The following is a 21,568-nucleotide window of genomic DNA, read 5'->3' on the forward strand; positions in this document are numbered from 1 at the left end:
TTCTCCATCTACCCATCCTTCCGTTGATAGACACTTCGGTTGTTTCCATATCTTAGCTACTGTGAATAATGCAGCAATGAACATGAGAGTGCAGTTATTTCACCAAGGTACTGATTTCATCTCCTTTGGGTATATACCCAGAGGAGGGATTGCTGCATCATGTGGTAGTTCTATTTTTACTCTTTTGAGGAACGATCATATTGTTTTCCATAAAAGCTATATCTATATATACCTAGCAACAGTGTACAAAAGTTCCCTTTTCTCTGCTCCCTGGCCAACACATGTCTCTTGTCTTTTTGATAATAGCCATCCTGACAGATATAGGGTGATATCTCATTGTGGTTTTGATTTGCATTTCACTAATGATTAGTGACATTTAACATTTTTTCATTTATCTGCTAGTCATTTGTGTGTCTTCTTTGGTGAAATGCTGATTCAAGTCCTTAGCCCATTTTTCATTCAGGACATTGGGTTTTGTTTGTTTGTTTTGCTTTGTGTCATTGAGTTGTAGGAGTTTCTTACCTATTTTGAATATTACCTTCTTATCAGATGTATGGTTTTCAAGTGTTTTCTCCCAATCTGCTGGTTGCCTTTTTTTAATTTTTGTATTCACAAGTTTTCTGCAATGCAAATGCATCATATTATTCATGGTAGTTTTCCTAAATTTTCTGATAATACAAAGCAGTTAGAACCATCCTTCTCAAACATTAATCGGCACAGAATCAGGTTAAAATGTGTTGTTAAATTTAGATTGAGATTTGGAAGCTAGGAATCTGACTATGCTTCCAGATGATGCAGGTGCAGTTTGAGAAGCACTTTCATAGCCTAAAGCAGTGATTCTCAATGTTAGAAATGCAAATTCTCAAACCCCACCCCAGACTTACAGAATCAGAAGCTAGAGGGGAGAGGGGAGCAGCATTCTGAGTCTCTTTTAACAAGCTCTGCAGGTGATTCTGGTGTACTATGAAAGCTTGAGAGGACCACTGGCCTACTTACCGAATCCCACATTTCTAGGCCATGTCTCTAGAAATTCTGGTAAAACAGACTTGGCTCAGGGCTCTGGAATCTTTTTAATTACCCATTCCTGGTGTATCTTATGTTCAAGCATATTTGGGAAACACTGCTATGGCCATGGAGTCTCACCTTTAGGGCCCTTTCACGTTGCCTTCAATGAGCCCTAGTATAGGGGACACTGCTGTAAAACATTCCCCAATCCATGTAATAATTCAGTAAGTCTCTGGTGAGCATTTTTATGAGTTAGACAGTATGTTGAACACCATTTGAAGTCCCATTCCCAATGGTCATTTACCCTAAGAGAAACCTAGATATTAGCAACTCTGCAGCCAAGTGAAGAGTTTTAAAATGTTTCTTTCCAATTGAAACTGCCATTGCAAAATTATAACTGAGAAAATTATTACAGTGAAAAAGACCTGACCTAACCAACTCCATCTTGCTTCTAACCTTCAAGCTGAACCTGTTCATTCCTGGGCACAGGCCGAACTATCTTTGGGAGGAACTTAGTTCATAGTTGTTTTGAAACAAAGACAATAACACCCCTTTCCCACAACAAACCCCATTCTTGCCTGAGGACTAGATTGCCTTTATAGGACTAACAAATTAGCCACAGGATTAGAAATTACGGTTCGGGAGTCACGCATCTAGATTTTGACCCTCCTCAAATTGCTCCTGGGGATAACATCTTGAGATATTTTTGCAGACCCTGCATGTGATGGTTCAGCTGGCACTACCCAAATCAATAAATTGGTTCATCTGGTCTTGCACCCCTCACCCAGGAACTAACTCAATGCAAGAGGGCAGCTTTAATTCCCTATGATTTCATCTCTGACCCAACCAATCAGCATCCCGCCGACTCACTGGCCCCAGAGCTTTCAGGGAGACTTATTTGAGTAATGATAAAACTCTAGTCTCCCATACAGCCAGCTCTGTGTGAATTAAACTTCTTCTCTATGGCAATTTCCCTGTCTTGATAAATGCAATCTCTCTAGACAGCAACAAGAAGAACCTGTTGGGTGTTACATTGTTAGATATTAGCAACTCTGTAGCCATGCAGAGTTTGTTTCTTTCCATGAAGACTTTACCTCTCAAGTGGGTCCTTTAGTAACATTTGATCAGAACATTTGATACTACAAAGAAGCCAAAACATTGCCCTCAGGACATATGAGTCAATTTGTTTTTAAAAACGAAAACAGTTTTGTTTTATTTTCAACTAACTACATCTGCAGCATATACTAACTCAATGATTAATATAACAAAAATTAAAACTAGCATTATAATCTTTTCCCAAACAATACAAACTGGGCTAATGTTCATTCATTCATCATTCATTCCTGTATTCCTCTCTATCATTCATTACTTGGTTTTTACTTTAAAATTTCAACTTCTATTTTAGATTCAGAAGGTATATGTGCAGATTTATTACATGGATATGTTGTGTGATGCTGGGGTATGAATGATCCCATCACCCAGATGGTAAATATAGTGATGAAGAATTTTTGCCGCTTTGTTCAGCTAAATCTGTGGTCTTGTGTCACGACCAAGAAACATTAGGCATATGGACACAAGGAAGGGTGAGGAGAGCAGAATTTATTTGGTGAAAAGGAAAAAAGAAAAAAAAAAAAAACACTCAGCAAAGCTAGAGGGATTCCTGCCAATGGGCTCCCACCTCTCAGATTAAATACCAGGCCACCACACCCAAGATGAAGAGCCCAGGCTCCTCCCTGCTACACAAGGCCAAACTTCCCTTGGCTCCACCCCATTTCCCCCACGGTGAATGTGGGCATTATTCAGAAAAAATCAGTCAGGAAAGGGTGGGTAAACAGGGGCAGTTCTCTCTCTAGGTCACGGGTTTCATCTGGGATCAGCAGTCTGGTCTTTCATACTTCAGGCTGTTTGGAGCTTGAAGACAGAGTTTCACCAGAAATCCTTGGCTGTCTCCCGTCACTATCAATAGTACACAACAGGTAGCTTTTCAACTTTTGCCTGCCTCTCTCCCTCCCACTTCTAGTAGTCCTGTGTCTACGGTTCCTATCTTTATATCCATGTGTAACCTCATGGTCAGCTCCTGCTTATAAGTGAAAACACATGATATTTGGTTTTCTGTTTCAGCATTGATATGTTTAGGATAATGGCCTCCAGCTGCATCCATGTTTCTGCAAAGGACATGATTTTGCTCTTTTTTATGGCTACATAGTATTCCATGGTGTATATGTACCACATTTTCTTTATTCAATCCACCATTTATGGACCTAGGTTGATTCCATGTCTTTGCTATTGTGAGTAGTGCTGCAATGAACAAATGAGAGCTGACAGAATGCTTGTATTCCTTTGTGTATGTACCCAGTAATGGGATTGCTGGGTCACATGATAGTTCTATTTCTAGTTCTTTCAGAAATCTCCAAACTGCTTTCCACAGCAGCTGAACTAATTTACATTTCCACCAACAGTGTAATAAGTGTTTCTTTCTCTCCACAGCCTCCACACCAACCATCTGTTATTTTTTTTTACATTTTATTTTCATGAGTTCCAGGGGTACATTCGATGATTTATTATATAGGTAAACTTGTGTCATGGAGGTTATTTGTACAGATTATTTCCTCACCCAGGTGTTAAGCCTAGTGCCCACTCATTGGTTTTACTGATTCTTACCCTCCACCCTGATAGGCCCCAGTGTGTGTTGTTCCCCTCTATGGGTCCATGTGTTCTCATCATTTAGCTCCCATTTATAAGTGAGAACATGTGGTATTTGGTTTTCTGTTCCTGTGTTAGTTTGCTAAGAATAATGGCCTCTAGCTCCATCCATGTCCCTGCAAAGGACATGATCTCATTCTTCTTTGTGGCTGCATAATATACCATGGTGTATATGTACCACATTTTCTTTATCCAATCTACCATTCACAATCATTTAGGTTGATTCCGTGTCTCTGCTATTGTGAACAGAGCTGCAATGAACATACGTGTGCAGGTATCACATGGTTATTGAGCATTCACTGAATGGCTGAGTGCTGGGCACTTGGAAAATGTTTATCTGTAATTTACTTTAAAATACTTTAGCATACACAATGCAATAATAAATGTTGAGGTTGTACCCTAAATGTGTTTTTGTTTGTTTATTGTCCTAAACAAAAACTGCCTGTCACTGAACTTCAGGGTGATCAACTAACATATACAGTACTCAGAAAGGCCACATTTTAGAACCAGCTAGTTCAAGGGTTTCACACATTCTTATACATAGCATTCTTACACATATCAAGCAGAGGTTTCCAAGAATTAGTATGAAGATTATGGGAAAATAATTTTCTTTGGTAAAATTAGTGGCTAGTCAGCCTAGTGGATATTAGGAATAGATACCCATTAGTGAAATTAGTGGTAACAAACAAACACACATGTAGGTTACAACCTCAACATTTATTATTGCCTTGTTTATGCTAAATTGAGTAGGATATTTGGAGCTCCCACGTTTCCATGAACAGGGGAAAAGACTCTAGTGAACAAACAGCTCATCTTCATCCTTCTTCATCTTTCGCCATTTGGGATGACACTGAAGGCTTGATCTCTTGAATCTAATCATTGGTTCAGACAATTCTGGCAGCTGGTGCTAACTATAAAGATAACTGAATCCTGACTCTAAATTGATGTTACATCTGCTTTCAGTAAAACCTTTTTCTCAAATGTAATTGGAGCACATAAAAGAACTGAATACTGGGATTTTACAGAGTTTACCAGAATAGATAATATACTGGCTTTGCCTTTTTATTAATCCTTAATTGTTTAATAAATGATTATTTGAGTGGCAGGATTTCGTCTAAGACTTGCTTTTATCATAACGTGAAGAAGAGATTGTGGGGGAACACTCAACTTTCACCTGTCTCTATTAGCAGCTTCTATTATCTATAAAAAGGAAATACTAATTGTGGTTGTGCAGGCTGGTTTACATCAGTTCTTACAAACAAACACTGGTGAGAAAAGCCAAACAAGATCCTTGTCTTTGTGGAACCACCCTCCAAGAAGCAGACAGATATTAATCACACATCACCGAAATGAAATAGAAAGTGCAACCAGGACAAGTATTTCAAGGAAGAGTTACCTGGGAAAATGAGAGCATACAGTAGGGATTCTAACCTTGCCAGGGAGTTTGAGAAAGTCGGGTGCCATGGATTGAATCTTGTCTCCCTATCCCCAAATTCATACTTAAAGTCTTAAACTCTAATATGATTTGGCTGTGTCCCCACACAAATCTCATCTTGAACTGTAACTCCCACAATTCCCACATGTTGTGATAGGGACTGAGTGGGAGGTAATTGAATCATGGGGTGGGTATTTCCCACGCTATTCTCATGATAGTGAATAAATCTCACAAGATCGGATGGTTTTACAAAAGGAAATTTCCCTGCACAAGCTCTCCTGTCTGCTGCCATGTGAGTCATGGCTTTCACTTTCTGCAATGATTGTGAGCCCTCCTAGCCACTGGAACTGCGAGTTCATTAAACCTCTTTCTTTTGTAAATTGCCCAGTCTCAGGTATGTATTTATCAGCAATATGAAAATGGACTAATACAACCTCCATGTGACTGTATTTGGAGATAAGGTATTTAAGAGGTAATTAGGTTAAATGAGGTCATAAGGGTAGGGCTCCAATCTGGTAGGATTGGTAGCTTTATAAGATATTCTCTCTCTCTCTCTCTCTCTCTCTCTCTCTCTCTCTCTCTCTCTCTCCTCTGTCTTTCTCTCTCTCTCTCTCTGTCAATCTCTCTACCTCTCTCTTCATTTCTTCCTCTCTTCCTCACTCCCTTTCCAAGCACACACCAAGGAAAGATCATATGAGGACACAATAGGGAGTTGGCCATCTGTAAGCCAGGAACAGAATCCTCATCAAGAACCAAATCTACCAGCACCTTGATCCTGAACTTCCCATTCTCCAAAATGAAGACAAATAAATTTATGTTGTTGACACCACCCCATCTGTGGTATTTTGTTCTAGCAGTCCAAGCAGAATAAGACAACAATCATGAGGAAAGGCTATAAGGCAGAAGGTGTGAAGAAGCATGAATAGAAGTTAACTATGTGGAGGGAGTAAGGGAAGAAGAGAATTCCAGAAAGAAAAATGAGCATGTGCAGAGGCCTGGAGGTAGGAAGCAAGGCAAATTTTCCTGAGGACTAAGAGAAAGTGGAAGTGGCTGACTAGCAGGATAGTGTGTGACACAATCAGATTTTACATTTAAAGGATTTGGGGAAGAATGGGTTGGGGGAAGAAAAAAGCTCAGGTTGAGCAAATATGTTGTTGTATTTCAGGTGAGACATGAGTTCAGGTGAGACATGACCAACTTGGGTGTTGGTGTTGATGGTGGTAGACCCAGAGAGGAGTGAATAGATTCAAGGAGAGAAATCAATAAAATTTAATGATGGATTAGACATGAGTTGGGGAAAAGGGGATTATCAAGAATATATCCTCGGTTTTTGCCTTGTTCACTGAGACAGGGAATATTAGAAGAGGATCAGGATTAGGAAGGAAAGAATATTAGGCTGGTTTTAAATTCTGTGTCCAGTAGGATACAAGCAATATATAAATGAACTCTGATTATCTAAAAGCAAGAAACCAGAGGAGAAAATCAAGAACTCCTTGAATCAAAGGATGCTGGAGCACAATGCCTGAAAAATCACAGAGTGTCTTTGGATAAGAATCATCTGGCCAGGACTCCTGACACTACAAGCATCATGCCACAGTACTACCAAAGATGAATCCTAATTGTGTCTTCATTTATGTCCTTCTTAGTTAAATTTACAATCCCTGGTAGCAGTGTCTAACTGATGAGGTGACACACCCAAGCCTTGGCTTCTATGAGTATGGGGAGAGAGAGGATCTGACATCTTCATGTCAGTAGCGGGAGATGAAGCATTTATATTTCCGAGACTATATTCACTGGGGAATGCTTCCAAATAGAGAGCACAGCACACAACAACAACATTGTTAAATGCTAGACAGTCAGAAATAACATGGCAAATATATACCACAACATTCGCTCATATCCTTCTCAAAATTACACTGCCCAAAAGATTGTTCCTACTAATACATGTATTACTTGTACAGGTTGAGCATTCTTCATCCAAAAATCTAAAATCTGAAATGCTCCAAAATTCAAAGCTCTTTCAGTACCTGAACATGATGCCACAAGTAGAAAATTTTACCCTCACAAGTGGAAAATCTTACCTCATGAGACTCGTCATAGTCAGAACATATACAAAATTACTTAAAAGTATTACATAAAATTACCTTTAGCCTATGTATGTAGGGTATATATGAAATGTAAATGAATTTAATGTTTAGACTTGGGTATCATAACTAAGATATCTCATTATGTATATGCAAATATCCAAAATAAAAAAAAATCTGAAGCACTTCTGGTCTCAAGCATATTGGATAAGGAATATTCAACCTTTATTACAAAAGCACATTCCTTTTCCAAATGAAGGTAATCATAAATCTCATCAGTTATTCTAATTAGTCACAAATCTACAGTCTCCAGGTTATATCCTTTTTCCCTCTAGTTTTACTGTGATACATATTCTGTAGTCTAAAGGATACATTTTAGAATCAACTACCACTAATAAAACATACATATGATATTCTACTATAAACAGAAAATAGTTCTGTTGACCAGACTTGGTTTTTGAATAGTAAAATCAAACGTGGCCTTAATGGAATGTTCTATTTCAACCCTAAGAATTCCATGATCCATTAGTCCCTGTTAAGAGATTTCTGTAGTCATCCCGTTTCATACCCTGCTGCCATTATGGTGACCAGGCCCACTGTCTATTCCTTCAGTGATAAGTGACCCAACCTGGCTTCTTCTGTCTCAGGTACCCCCCATTCCTACTGAAATTAAGAAGTCGATTCTATTTCAGCTTCTCAAACAACCTGCAAAGAACAACCAGTGTACCCTTTTTTCAATATATCAGAGCTTTGATTACAATGTATATCTCAAAAGCCCTAGTGAATGGAATGTTTTCTGGGCCTGCTTTAGGGATACATTTTTGGATCAGGGGCAGGAACCTACGATAAATCAAATCCAAGATTTCAATCTCCCACTTATTTGCATTTGCGACACCTGAAGTTCATATGTAAGTTCAAGTTTCAAGTTAGTGTTAACCAGCCCAGCTTCTCACTATCATATGGCATCAGGAATCCCTGGTAAGTGAACTCATATTAGTAAGTTCAGCCTAACCTAAAATATTTCTCCATCTCTGGGCTTATACTCTAAAATTCTATTCTTATATGAGTATAGGTAATTGCTACTGACATAAACTGGGGGAGTCCTACAATCTTTTGATGTCTAAGCCTTCTCCTCCTGGGTTTTACTTTATAATTGATGCCCTGAGGCTACCTGGGTTATAAATTTGCAAATCATACTAGTTTCTTCTAGCAGTATAACCACCTCATTTAAGGGAATAGTAGTCACATGCTGATTCCACAAGTCTATGGATCTTCTTAATATCCTTCTAATAAATTTCTTTCTTTCTTTCTTTTTACTGAAGGAAACCAGTATTCATTTCTGTTATTTCCAATCAAAAGCATCTTAACCAAAAGAATTTGGAATCAGGAAGTAGGATGTTACATAAAGCCATGAAAATTTCCTTAATATTTTGGGAAGATAATGTACATGTTTATGAGATACAATAAATGGTAATTAAATTATCTTCCTTGGTCACCTGAGTTCAAGTGCCCAACAGGGTATAAAGCTCTGGGAGACAGTGTTGCCACTACCAGTGAAGAATTCAACAATTCAGTGACTATGGGTAGAAGTTAGTGTTTTTGATGGCATTAAAAATTTTAAAGAGATTATCAAATTTAGATATATAAATTTTTGTCTCATGGTATGAACTAAAACCTAGGAACTTTTAGTTACTGGGTTAACAGCACCTCTTATTTTGCAAACCAATACCAAAACCAGACATTCACTACTCCCAACATAAATCCATTTTTGGCTGCCACATTTCAATATTAATCTATCTAGTTCTCACATGAAAATGATAGTTGCCTGTGTAAGAACAATTCCAAAAGCATTTGGATAAGGGCACAGGGAAAGACCCCTCACAAATTCCCAAATAAGTTCCCTTATAACAATCCCTACTTTTCTGAATGACCAGGCTTGGAAAATAGACAAAAACTGAGGTGACTTTGGAGGTCCTACTATGTACACAGAAGGCCATAAACATGTTTCAAGAGAAATGGGGCTATTGGAAGGAGGAGCATCTAAGAAAAGAGGCAGATGGCTATTAGAGATATTTTGAAATTGAGATGTTTTGAGACATACAGAAAAAGAAGTAGGTAACTGGACATACGGATCTGAAACTCCAAGTCTGAAACAGAAATATTAATTTGAAAACACCTTGTATATATGTACTCACTAAAGCAATGGGTTTGAATGGCATTAGTTAGGAAGACAGTGAAGATTGAGAAGATGTGAAGTACCAGGACTGAGCATTAAGGAAATGCCTACACTTAAAGGATAGGAAGAGGAAGAATCCATCTGAAACAAAATAATTGAACAGAGATGTTGAAAACCAAGAGACTATGTCTTGCAGAAATCAAGGGAAGACTGTTTTGAAAAGCAGGGAAAGATAAACATTGTTGAATGCTACTCTGACATGAAGTCAAAGGAAGATTTAAAAACATCTCAGGCATTCACAACATGAGGGGCATTGGTGACTTTCATTATTGCTATTTTAATGGAGTGGTAGGACCAGAAGCCATACTGGAGCAGGTTAAGCAGTTAATGAGAGTGGAGGAATTGTAGACAGCTGCTATCATTAACAACCACTTGGAGAAATGTGGCTGTGAAGAGAGAGAAGGACAGGGCAGTACCTGAAAGAAAAAAGTCTTTTTTGTTTTGTTTTGTCTAGTTGAAAAACTTGTATTGTTTTAAAGTCAAAAGGGTGAATATAAAAGGCAAGATAGAATATATATGAACAAAAATGGATAAAAATAGTATAATGTTACAGAGAATGTGAGAGGTTTTGAAGTCCAATGCATGGGTGGTAGAGTTAGCCTCAGCCAGGAGAAGGGGACCGTCACTCTATCATAACAAGATGTGAGGCTGAGTGCCAAAAAAAGTTAGTATTTTGTGTTGGAAATAGAAAAGATGACAGAGTTCCCAAAAGCTAGCTGCTATTTCTCTGTAAAGAAAAGAAGGCATCTGCTGAGCATGAAGGTGCTAGAGTAAGGTTTCTCATCTTGGCATACTGACATCATGGACCAGACAATTCTATACTGTGTGGGAATATCCTGGAACTTGTAGGATGTTGAGCAGCATCCTTGACTTTTACCCACTAGATTTCAGTGGCACACCTGCCCACCCCAAACAGTGACAGTCAAAACTGTTTTCAGGTATTGCCAAATATAACTGAGGGGTAGGAGGCATAATTGCTCCTCCCACCATACCCCTACTCTCTTGCGACAACCACTGGGTTGGACAGAATAGAAGAGAATGGAGAAAGTCTAAAAGTGTCTTGAAGAATGGGAAGGTAAATAAACCAAATAGGCCCAAGGGGCTTGCCAGACAGTATTTAGGATGATTTGAAGTCAGAGTTCAAACCCAATGGAATCAATCTGTCATATTGTACTTTTTCTACTAAGGCCTGGGCTGCTAGGGTGCACGTACTGAAAAAGCCAGTATTTGTGTTTCCTAAAGTTAGAGGTTAGGACAAAAAAAAAAAAAAAGTACAAAAGGGCTTGAGATATTGGCAAGTACTTGCTGAAATTATGAACCATAGACTCTGAGCAGGTTGGTGGGCAGGAAGGACAGTTAAAAAAAATAATCTCCTTTTAAGAAAGAATATTGAGATAACTTTAGGAGCTACAAATGAAGTTCTGGCCAAAACATCTTAGAGATACAACACATACACACACACAAAATAATTTATTTCAAAAACAGTTTATGCATCCCTTCCTCATACACTAAATGAAGAAAATGAGAATATAAATGAATATGTGTTGTTTATTTTGTATCCTAATTTCAATTCATTGTTATAGTGTTCCATTTCTCAATAACTGCTTCTAAAAACTGCTGCAAATAATTTTAACTTTGCATTTCAGATTTCTAAGTCCCTTATTTGCTACAGGAAATATATAAACAGCAAAGAACTTATGAAATGAAAAAGAACTCGTTTTTACTTAAAGACTGGTCAACTAAAATGTCCTATAGGCTCCTGTAGGGCAGTGACCAGAATTAAATCTTTATTTCTTTTAAAGAACACTGAAAGGAGAAATTAACAATAAATCTATTTTGAGAGGTGTAAATAACTAATTGGCAGGTTCTTCTCACTGGATTTAGTATGTGACAGGCAATACAAAACAAAACAACACAACAAAAAACAACTGAACATTTTACATTTAACTAAAAACTTCTAACCAAGGAGAAAGCAAACCACTAAAAAAAAAAAAAAAAAAAAACTGGAGAGTAGCTACATCCTTTAATCAAGCAAACAAGGTTTGCATAATTTTAATCTACTAAGAAAAATAGCACAGGCACATAGAAAGAATTGATGCTAAGAGAAGTCTGCTTGGATTAGTTCAGATTATTCTATGTGTCTATGGTTTGGAAAAGAAATTGTAATTGAATGGTTTAGCAATTTTACATCTTTGTGTTTAAATATTTTTGGATATCTATATACACATATATATGGCAGATGTAAAATATATTAAATTATTTATATGAGGTATGAATAACTGATTTCTCTTTTGATAATGCCTTTTATTTTCCCAAATCACATTGCAATGATTTGGCATCAAGTAAGAGCAAAGAAATAGGTGATCAGAGTAAACAGAAAACTCCACTGATTAGAAAGAAGAAATCAGTGATAAAATTTCTTTCATTTACCACTGGTTCTTGTTTTTCAAAAATGAGAACGTTTAGAGATTTAGCAAAAGCATTATGCATCTCCATCTGCTTTCCATGTCATGCAAGAAAGACAGATACTACTCATTACAAATAATTTTTTAAGGGATGGAGGGAGGAGGAGGAAATCCAGAAACAATATTTATTTGAATATATTGAAAGACAGCACAATTATGCTGTTTTAAAAGACATGTACAATTTATTATTGTAAGAATTTTAAGGTTTTTAAAATTTTTTGCTAGTCTATATATTCTAAATTGTATTTATATCTATTGTATTATACTTGTAATAAGAATGTATAATAAAAAGTAAAATGTAAATTTAGAAGAAATATAAGTTAAATGGGGAATACTGTATGAAAGCAGAATAGAAAATTTCTCAGAATATACTGATATTAGCTATCAAATGCATGCAAGAAAATAGTTTCTATTTTGATGAGATTAACTGAACATGAATGAGTCAGTTATAGGTTCTTCTATAAATTTGATAATGTCTTATTAAATATTCATGATTTCTTTAGAAAATATAATAATAAGTTCTTCAAAATATTTTAACTTTTTAAGTTCAGGATCTTGGAGGGAGAGTAAGAACAAGAGTGAGGGTAAAAGAGAGAGAGAGAGAAAAAAATTATCCCTTTAAAGTGGCGCAATCTTGGCTCACTTGAACCTCTGCCTCCGAAGTTCAAGCAATTCTCCTGCCTCAGCCTCTCAAGTAGCTGGGATTATAGGCACCAGCCACCACACCCAGCTAATTTTTGTACCTTTAGCAGAGACAAGTTTCACCATGTTGGCCAGGCTGGTCTCAAACACCTGACCTCAGATGATCCACCCACTTTGGCCTCGAAAGTGCAAGATTACAGGCGTGAGCCACTGCGCCTGGCCTGGAATTTTAATGCTAGGTTCTCCAACAACAATACTGAATGTTAACAAATAATATTAGTGTTATTAACATCGTTTTTTTGTTTGTTTTAGACCATCTTACTCTCCTCCAGGCTAGAGTGCAGTGGCATAATCAGAGCTAACTGTAATCTCAAACTCCCAGGCTCAAGCAATCCTCCTACCCCAGATACCTAAGCTGGGACTACAAGCACACACCATTACCCCAGCTAATGTTATTTTTTGTAGAGACAAGGTCTCACTGTGTCGCCTAGGCTGATCTTGAATTTTTGGCCTCAAGTGATTGTCTTGCCTAGGCCTCCCAAAATGCTGGGATTACAGGCATCAGCCACTGTACCCAATGATTTATCTTAATTATTCATAATTATTAATAGTTATTCCAACAGCTTACAGTGGTACAGCATTCTGCAGTAGTACACATATATCTAATTTGATCTTCACAACAAATTTTTCAGTTAGGAGTTCCCATTATTTCACAGAAGAAATTGAGGCTCAATGTTTCAATCATAAAACTCATAGCCAGTTTTAAAAATAGATATTCTGATTCCCAATCCAGCTTTCTTGCCTCTGCATCATTTTGTTTAAGTTTAAAAGCTGCCAGCAGGGCACGGTGGCTCACGACTGTAATCCCAGCACTTTGGGAGGCCGAGACAGGTGGATCACCTAAAGTCAGGAGTTCAAGACTAGCCTGACCAACATGGTGAAACCGCATCTCTACTAAAAATACAAAAAAAAAATTAGCTGGGCATGGTGGTGGGAGTCTGTAATCCCAGATACTCAGGAGGCTGAGGCAGGAGAATTGCTTGAACCCAGAAGGTGGAGGTTGCAGTGAGCTGAGTTCGTGCCATTGCACAGCAGCCTAAACGACAAGAGCAAAACTTTGTCAAAAAAGAAAAAGAAAAAAAAGCTGCCAACTACAAACAAGTTAAGTTCTCCTGAAACATCTTGGTCAGTACAGTGCTGTGAGGTACATTTAATTTAATAGTAATTTTCCACACATCAAAAATATGAATGATATTACTTGCCTATGTTTTACTTAATAGGAATGAGTGTACAGCATAGAAGTGATTCATAACTTAAAAAAATTCCCTTGGTTTGACTACTAAACAAAAATACATATTTCTCAAGCTGAGAAACGATAGCATTTTCTTCTGTGTTTTGAAAATGTTTCTTGACTTTATCCTCTTAGCATTTTTTGGACTTTAAAATTTAATAATCCTATTTAGTATAATGTCAACTTCATCTAGTTATTTTTATATATTTTTAGTAAGATATTCCATGGTTCTTGAGAAAGATTCTTATAAAACAGTTCTGAGGCCGGGCGCGGTGGCTCAAGCCTGTAATCCCAGCACTTTGGGAGGCCGAGGCGGGTGGATCATGAGGTCAAGAGATCGAGACCATCCTGGTCAACATGGTGAAACCCCGTCTCTACTAAAAAAAATACAAAAAATTAGCTGGGCATGTTGGCGCGTGCCTGTAATCCCAGCTACTCAGGAGGCTGAGGCAGGAGAATTGCTTGAACCCGGGAGGCGGAGGTTGCGGTGAGCCAAGATCGCGCCATTGCACTCCAGCCTGGGTAACAAAAGCGAAACTCCGTCTCAAAAACAAAAACAAAAACAAAAACAAAAAAAAACAGTTCTGAAAGGAAAACATTATTTTGGTAATAGATTTATTGAAATATAATTCACAGGTCATAAAAATCAACTGTTTAAAGTACAATTCAATACTTTTTTAGTATTCACAAAGTCATGCAGCCACCCCCATAGTAAACTCTGGAACATTGTTAGCACCTCCAAAAGAAATCTTATACCCTTATGGTGACCCTTCATCCTTCTATCCCTCCAGCCCAAGGCAACCACAAATCTACTTTCTGTTTCTATAGATTTACCTATTTGACATTTTATATAAATATAAGTATACTCTATGTGGAGTTTCATATCTGACATCTTTAACTTAGTATAATGCTTTCAAGGTTCATGCACATTGTAGTATGTGTCAACACTTCATTCTTTTTTATTGCTGAATAATAATTATTGTACGGATACACAACATTTGTTCATCCACCTAGTTGATGGACATTTATGTTGGTGTCCATCATTTGGCTATTATAAATAATGCTGTTATGGACATTTATGGACAGATTTGTGTGTGCACATGTATTTTCATTTCTCTTGAGTGTATCTAGGAGTGGAATTGTTGGATCATATGGTAACTCTATATTTATCCTTTTGAGGAACTGCCACACTGTTTTCCAAAGCAGCTGCACCATTTTACATTCCTACCAGAGAGAAAAACACTCTTTTTGAGAGACAAACGATGACGCTATATACACTTAATAAAATGTACTTAATAGCACATTATATATAGCTCTGTAGTAACTGAAAAGTTTCACAAATCTAAATTTCTTTCCTTCTTATAGTAATTTGTTGTACCCCATGAATACCTATGAAATTTTAAAATAGCTCTGGAATTACCTAAGTAAACTATTTATAAAGCTGACTTACTGAAGTCAATTTCTTGGTGAAGATATACACAAATTTTAATAATAAAAATATAAAATATGTGGTACTTTGTTAACACTTGATATTTTCATTTCTTGTTGGTCACTGTTTAGATATTACAGTATTTTCATGGTAGAATATATTACACAAATTTAATATTTGGAGAAAACTGGAGAACCTAATGATCTCAATGAATGTTCAAAAACTGTTTTATAATCTAAGAGTCAGGCTAAGTATCTCAAACTCATCACATTTTAAGCCCAGTAATTTACAGAAAGTGTATACAAGATCCTGCCAGTTCCAGCCAATTAAGTCTAATAGATACATGGGTCACTGATTTGAAATTCTTCCCTTCTTTTTTCCTATGGTAATTTCAGTGTATGTGTCTCTCTCTCCTTCCCCAAATCCAGAACAGTATTAATTACACCAAATGAAATGACTACAAATCAAATATACATAGATATCATTTGTCAAAGTACTATCTGCAACACAGATCTGCTTTTACATTATCCCATAAATGAGTCTACATATTCCAGGAGAATGCGCCAAATGAACTTAAAAATAAGTTTAGTGGACAAAGGACTACAGGTTAAGTTCCCATCCATTTACAGGGGCCCAAGGCTAAGACAAAGTTCTGTCCTCAAGGACCATATGAAAGACAGAACAAGTTGTGCAAACAGTACATTTATTTTGCAGTGAAATTGGGAAGCCACGTGCTGTTGTGTCATAGTTGTAGGTAGTTTCTCCAAAATAGGAACAAGCACATGTGGTGGTTTCATTTCACTCTATTTCATGAAAAAAAAAATTACAACTGGGCAGAATAACGTGTCACAATTCTTTTTTCTCTTTCTGAATTTTTTGTTTCTCTAGAAAAGCATGTGGTTTTTATGGGACAGAGAATGGAGAGAAAAAGAGATTTTCTAAAATAAAAACCAATTTATTTTAAACATATATCTAATGTACTAGAAGCTGAGAAAGGAAATATTTTAAATCTCTGTCTGGCCATGAAAAGAAACTCTTCCTTTGTTTCACTCAGTTGAAATAGTATATTCTCCTCAAGTCATACAATTCAAACATTTTATATACAAGGACCCCTAATGGTCACTGTTAGCATTCCTAGTGCCACCTTTCGGCTCTAAGACCCTTGTTTCCTGATTCTTCAGGAACTAAACCATAATGCCATTCTCCTATTTTGAGACTCTGCCATCACTCACATTTTCTCAAGGCTTTAGGAACTGTAAGGAATACTATTCAGCCTTAAAAAAGAAAGAAATTCTGTCATTTATGATGACATGGATGGAACTGGAGAACAATGCTAAGTGAAATAAGCCAGGCACGGAAAGACAAATACATGTTCTTCCTTATACATAAAATCTAAAACAACAGAACTCAGAAGCAGGGAGCATAACCACCATTCTACCCTGAAGAGGCTGGAAATAGGAAGATGATGGTCAAAGGGTACAAAATCTCAGATGAGAAGAATTTCTCTTTTTAGTTCTATTACACAGCACGGTGAATATAGTTCATGATAGAGTACTGTATATTTAAAAATGGATGAGATAGTAATTTTCAAATGTTCTCATCACAAATGATATTAAGTATTTGAGGCGATGGATATGTTAACTAGCTTGATTGAAGTATTCTGCGTTATATTCAGAAATCAAACATAGTTTTTTACCCTACAAATTTATACAATAATAAATTGCCAATTTACAAGTAGTAGTAGTAGCAGTAGGTTAGTTGGTCAACCTTCTGATCCTATAAAGGGTGAAGAAACATTTTAAGACTCTCCAACTACCAAACCTGAGGCTGTTCCTCCCAACCATACTTTCTTCTCCAGTGGATATTATTCAAACAAGGATAATATCCCAATAAGGTGTCAGGAGTTGAAAAGTGACAACCATATGAAGAGCCATATAATCTAAAATATCCTCCCTGTCATCCTTTCTTGGGTCTTCTTTATAAGAATCCCATAGTCACTGCTCTTTCCTCATCTGTAACATTAATTACCCTTTAAAGGGTGGCCGGGGGCAGGTGGGAAGGGGGAATGGACTTAAATTTCTTAAATGCCTACTGTGCCAGACACATTAGTTACATCATTTAACCTAAGAGGCACAACAATGTTGCAGATGAAGAATGAGAGACACAGAAGATAGGTGACTTATTGGCCACAGTGGTACAGCCAAGCGTATGCATGTGCTCTATAATAAATTCCTCTGATTCAAACCCTTGCCCAGTTACCTCAGGAAAACCTCTCCGTTATTTCTTTCAGTTCCTTTGTTAATCAAATCAAAACACAACCAAAATAATAATGCTTTAAGGGCAGCAGTTGTGATATTCTTTAAGCCAAAAGAAAGCTAAACGTGGTGAAGGAAAACTATACCGAAGAACTTCCATACACATTTCTGACCCTGAAAGTTGATTTTAGGATATTTCTGAAACTATCACTGTATCTCCTCTTTCAAACAAATCTGTTTGTCCTCAGACTCCAACATTTATAATAAAACACTTTCTAATTTAATGTTACTTTGATTATCAGCACTGCAACAGTACTTTTTCCAACATGTTATTCTTCCCTAGGAACTGAGGTCTTTGCAGTGCAGGCTAGCAAACCAAAACACCATTTACAACTCCATTTCTGTGAAGAAAAATGCTTGGAAAGTTCCAAAGTGCCAATGCACAAATACTTACTTGCAGGACACAATGTTTTAAGTTGGGGACAGCTAATATTTATGAAATGTGCCCCAAACAAAAATGTATCTTTCAATAGGAGCCTGCAGGAACAGAGGGCTCCTGCCATCACTGCCCCTGGCATCCACACCCCCTCAAAAAAATGTGATTGGAATTCTATAAAAATAATCTGCCTTTCAGGCAGTTCCAAAGTAAATTGAGGAAGAGCAAAAACATGGAATCAGAAATATAACAGTAGACTCCAATCTGCATACAAACAACATTGATAGTTTCCTTTCTGGTTAATTTCCACCTTAATATATCTCATGTAAAATTCAGAGTGTCCACTAAGCATTGAAACTTCAAGATTAATATTCACAATGAATCATTTTTTACATATTACATTCAGATTTTTTTAAAATAAGAGCAAGGAACTATTCTAACCTAAAATTTGAAGACAACTAGAAAATCTCCTATTAAAAGATTTTATTAGCAATGTAACTTGTTGGAGAACTTCAGTCATTATTTATATGTTTATTACTATACATGTAGATTAAATTCATTTTTATTAGATTATGTTTTATTTAAAGAGAACAAATATCCTCAAAAGGATTCTTCCATAAACTTTAACTAGTACTGCCTAGAAACTTCCTACTAAGAAATGCTTTTGTACTTTAATTTTGAGAACTTATAATTTTATAAAAATATAAATCTACCAGTTTTATTTTTAAAAATGCCCATTTTTCCTCCATAACTCTGCTCATAATTATTATTATATTTCATTTTAGACATGCTAATATAAAAATTAAATCTACCTTTTGGTAACTTTTTTTGAAAGCAGAAAAATCTAGGCAACAAAATTTATTAGGGGATTTCTTTGTAGCATTTTGGGGTATCACTGATGACCAGGTTTTTAAAAAATTAGTTGATTCTAAAGATAAAATCTTGAAAGGCACAAATTTACAAATTATCAAAGAAATACACAGAGAGATAAGTATTGAAAAAGGAAAATGTAAGAATTAAGTTTGCAAGCAAACCTGCAAAAATTACAAGGGAGTCATACTTCAAAAAGACTAGCTGGCCAAATTAAAAAAAAAAAAAAAAAACATAGCAATTATTAAAAAAAAAAAATCCACAAAATTACTAAGGTTCCTAGGTTTACATTAGACCATCTGTAATGAGAAAACAGCATTTTCAGCACTATCACTGCATTCATAAAGATGGTGACATTACCTTCAGGTAGATGTTGCTAGGGAGTCCAGACTTAAGGGACAAAATCAAGGTTTTGTTACTTGAAGGATAAGAACCTATCACCGTTACTTTGAACTCAGGGTACAAAGTACTTTTCTCAATGGTAGAATGTCAAGTGCTTTGTAGTACTGAAATCAGAGGAAACTGTCAGATTTTGATTCTACAAAATGCACATTTTTACTTGTTGCCGATTTTCTACTCTTCTCTTACCATTAGTACACAGGGCTTTATGTAGTTATTTTAAAGGCGATGCATAGTTAATTTGATTGGTATGCCTCTTCAGATACTTTTTTTGTGAATTTTTCAAATTTGCTCTGGCCCAAATATCAGTGTTCCCATATAATTCTTGTCCCACGTAATGTACACAGATACCCTTTAATATGTACCTATAATCAACCACTCATATTAACTTCTTCTTTAATACATTATAAAAGCCAGGCTGCAAGTATAATAACCCTGTCATATAAAAAATACAGAAAATAATAAAAAATTAAAATAAGCTTCATAATGATCAACTATTTTTAGAGTAGTTACTTTAAAGATTTAGAAACAACATAAGTTTTTAGGGGGAAAAAAAAAATCCTTAAATCCCTGTACTAAATTTTGAATGTTTCCACTACAGAGGTTAAATGCCCAAGCTGATTTGGTATCAAAATTAAAGTGTCAGAAATAGAATTAAGTTATAACTTTTCTTCATCGCCATTTTATCATACACTTAAAAGTGGAATTAATAATATTAATTTGAAATGAAGCTTCCAAATATTTATGGTGCTATAATTCCATTCTTGAAACATAACTTTTAAAATAATAAATCATTCCAAGAAAGGATGATTATAAAGAGATTAGTGAACAACAGTTCCCATTTATTTATCTATTCAAGAGGTAACTTAGTTTTAAGGATGTTGTTAGAAACAATATTATTTCACAGTCATTCAAACTTTTCAGCTTATGCACAATCTACAAATGTATAATCGTTTGAAATAAAAATTGCCTTGCTATCATTAAAAAAAAAAACAATCATTCTTGTTTTTCAGAACTTAATACCCTGCTTGGATATGCTGCACTCTTCTGGGCATAGAATTTCATAGCAGGTACCCAAATAACCGAGCCATAAAGCGAACTTTATCAAACAATAATTTCCTATTAACAAGAACATTGAGTGTATGACTGACTCATTTTACGCAAAACAAGATGACAAATGATAATAATTAAATAAAAACTGGTAAGGGTTTGTGATTACTTTTCTATTTTCTCGTACAGTTTAACACCTGAAAACAACTGTATTGGAGACACCTTCTTGAAAGGTGCCAGCTGTTTTCTTTGTCATAGGCACACACAGAACTAACGTCAAGTTTCCAGAGAAGGGTGAGGATGAAATTAGGCGACTACAAACCAGCTTTCAGAAATGGGAAGTCAGTCAACGTCTTCCTCTCTGATAACGCTGTATTTGTGGAGCAACGAGGGAATTACAAAAACATTTTGGAAAATAATTTCTATTGGACCAAGTCCTCACTTCGTTGGAAGTAGTCGGATCCAAGAGTCAATTTCGACACAACGCTCGACTTACTGCTCGAAGCTACCGCAGCATAAAACTCGTCTTCGAATGGAAAATTTGACCAACTGCTATGAGGTAAATGAATAGTGAAAGTAGGGGTAGGTGGGAGAGGCGAACAAGTTTTTTTGGGTTTTGGGTTTTTAGAGGAGAAGGCGCATACGGAAAAGTCCTAAGCAGGCACAGAAGCATTTCTCTCAGGATGTAGAAGGATGTTGGACCAGAGGGCTCAGAAGCTCCCAGGGTCACGGCTCCCCTAACCCAGGGACTCGGGGCTTAACTGCTACCAGGTACCTGGGGAACCCCGGCCTTGGATAAAAAGAGGGTAACTGGAGTAAAGTCGTGCTTCAGAACGACCCAGTGCCAGGGATCCGCTGCGAGACCCCGCTTTTCCCGGGACGCCCTCGGGAGCGCCCCCGACCGCCCCGCGCGGGTCGGAGGAGGAGGCAGGGAGGTCCCGCGCCAGCCCAGGCGCCTCACGGGGCAGTCGAGGGTCAACCAGCCCGGGGACCCGGGGCCGAGGCCGGCGCAGGATAAACTCCCCGGACCCCGAACTCCGCCTGCCGCTTCTCGGCGCTGGGCCTCAGCCACGGGTTCAACCGCCCGCCTCACCGCAGCCCCCGCCTACCTCGCGCCTCTCGGCCCCGCGACCTCCCCGCCGCCTGCCGGGCCCTAACGAGGCTCAGCTTCCCGTAAATTCCCCGCCCCGCGCAGCCCCCTCCTCGCCTCGGCCCCGCCCCCGCGGGACCCTGGGCGGCGCGTGATTGGCCCGCCGCGCCGTCACTCT

The 21,568-nt window shown here is 37.3% G+C and overlaps 1 protein-coding gene and 1 long non-coding RNA gene across 2 annotated transcripts in view; one reads left to right on the plus strand and one right to left on the minus strand.

The window, feature by feature from the left end:
- Positions 1 to 538: 538 nt before the first annotated feature.
- Positions 539 to 21,463, minus strand: LOC141584270 (uncharacterized). The gene is made up of 2 exons (XR_012517194.1): positions 21,410 to 21,463; positions 539 to 620 (listed from the first exon to the last, which is right to left on the minus strand). It is a non-coding gene; the product is annotated as an uncharacterized LOC141584270 (long non-coding RNA).
- The window catches only part of MAN1A1 (mannosidase alpha class 1A member 1), a 182,018-nt gene continuing 181,092 nt past the window's right edge, over positions 20,643 to 21,568 (plus strand). Inside the window, exon 1 of the mRNA XM_039467632.2 lies at positions 20,643 to 20,859. Coding sequence (XP_039323566.1) covers positions 20,833 to 20,859 — 27 coding nt within the window. The 5' untranslated portion in view covers positions 20,643 to 20,832. The remainder of the gene's footprint in view (positions 20,860 to 21,568) is intronic.

The sequence above is a fragment of the Saimiri boliviensis genome, chromosome 4 (genome assembly GCF_048565385.1).
Source record: "Saimiri boliviensis isolate mSaiBol1 chromosome 4, mSaiBol1.pri, whole genome shotgun sequence".
NCBI classification, from domain to species: domain Eukaryota; kingdom Metazoa; phylum Chordata; class Mammalia; order Primates; family Cebidae; genus Saimiri; species Saimiri boliviensis.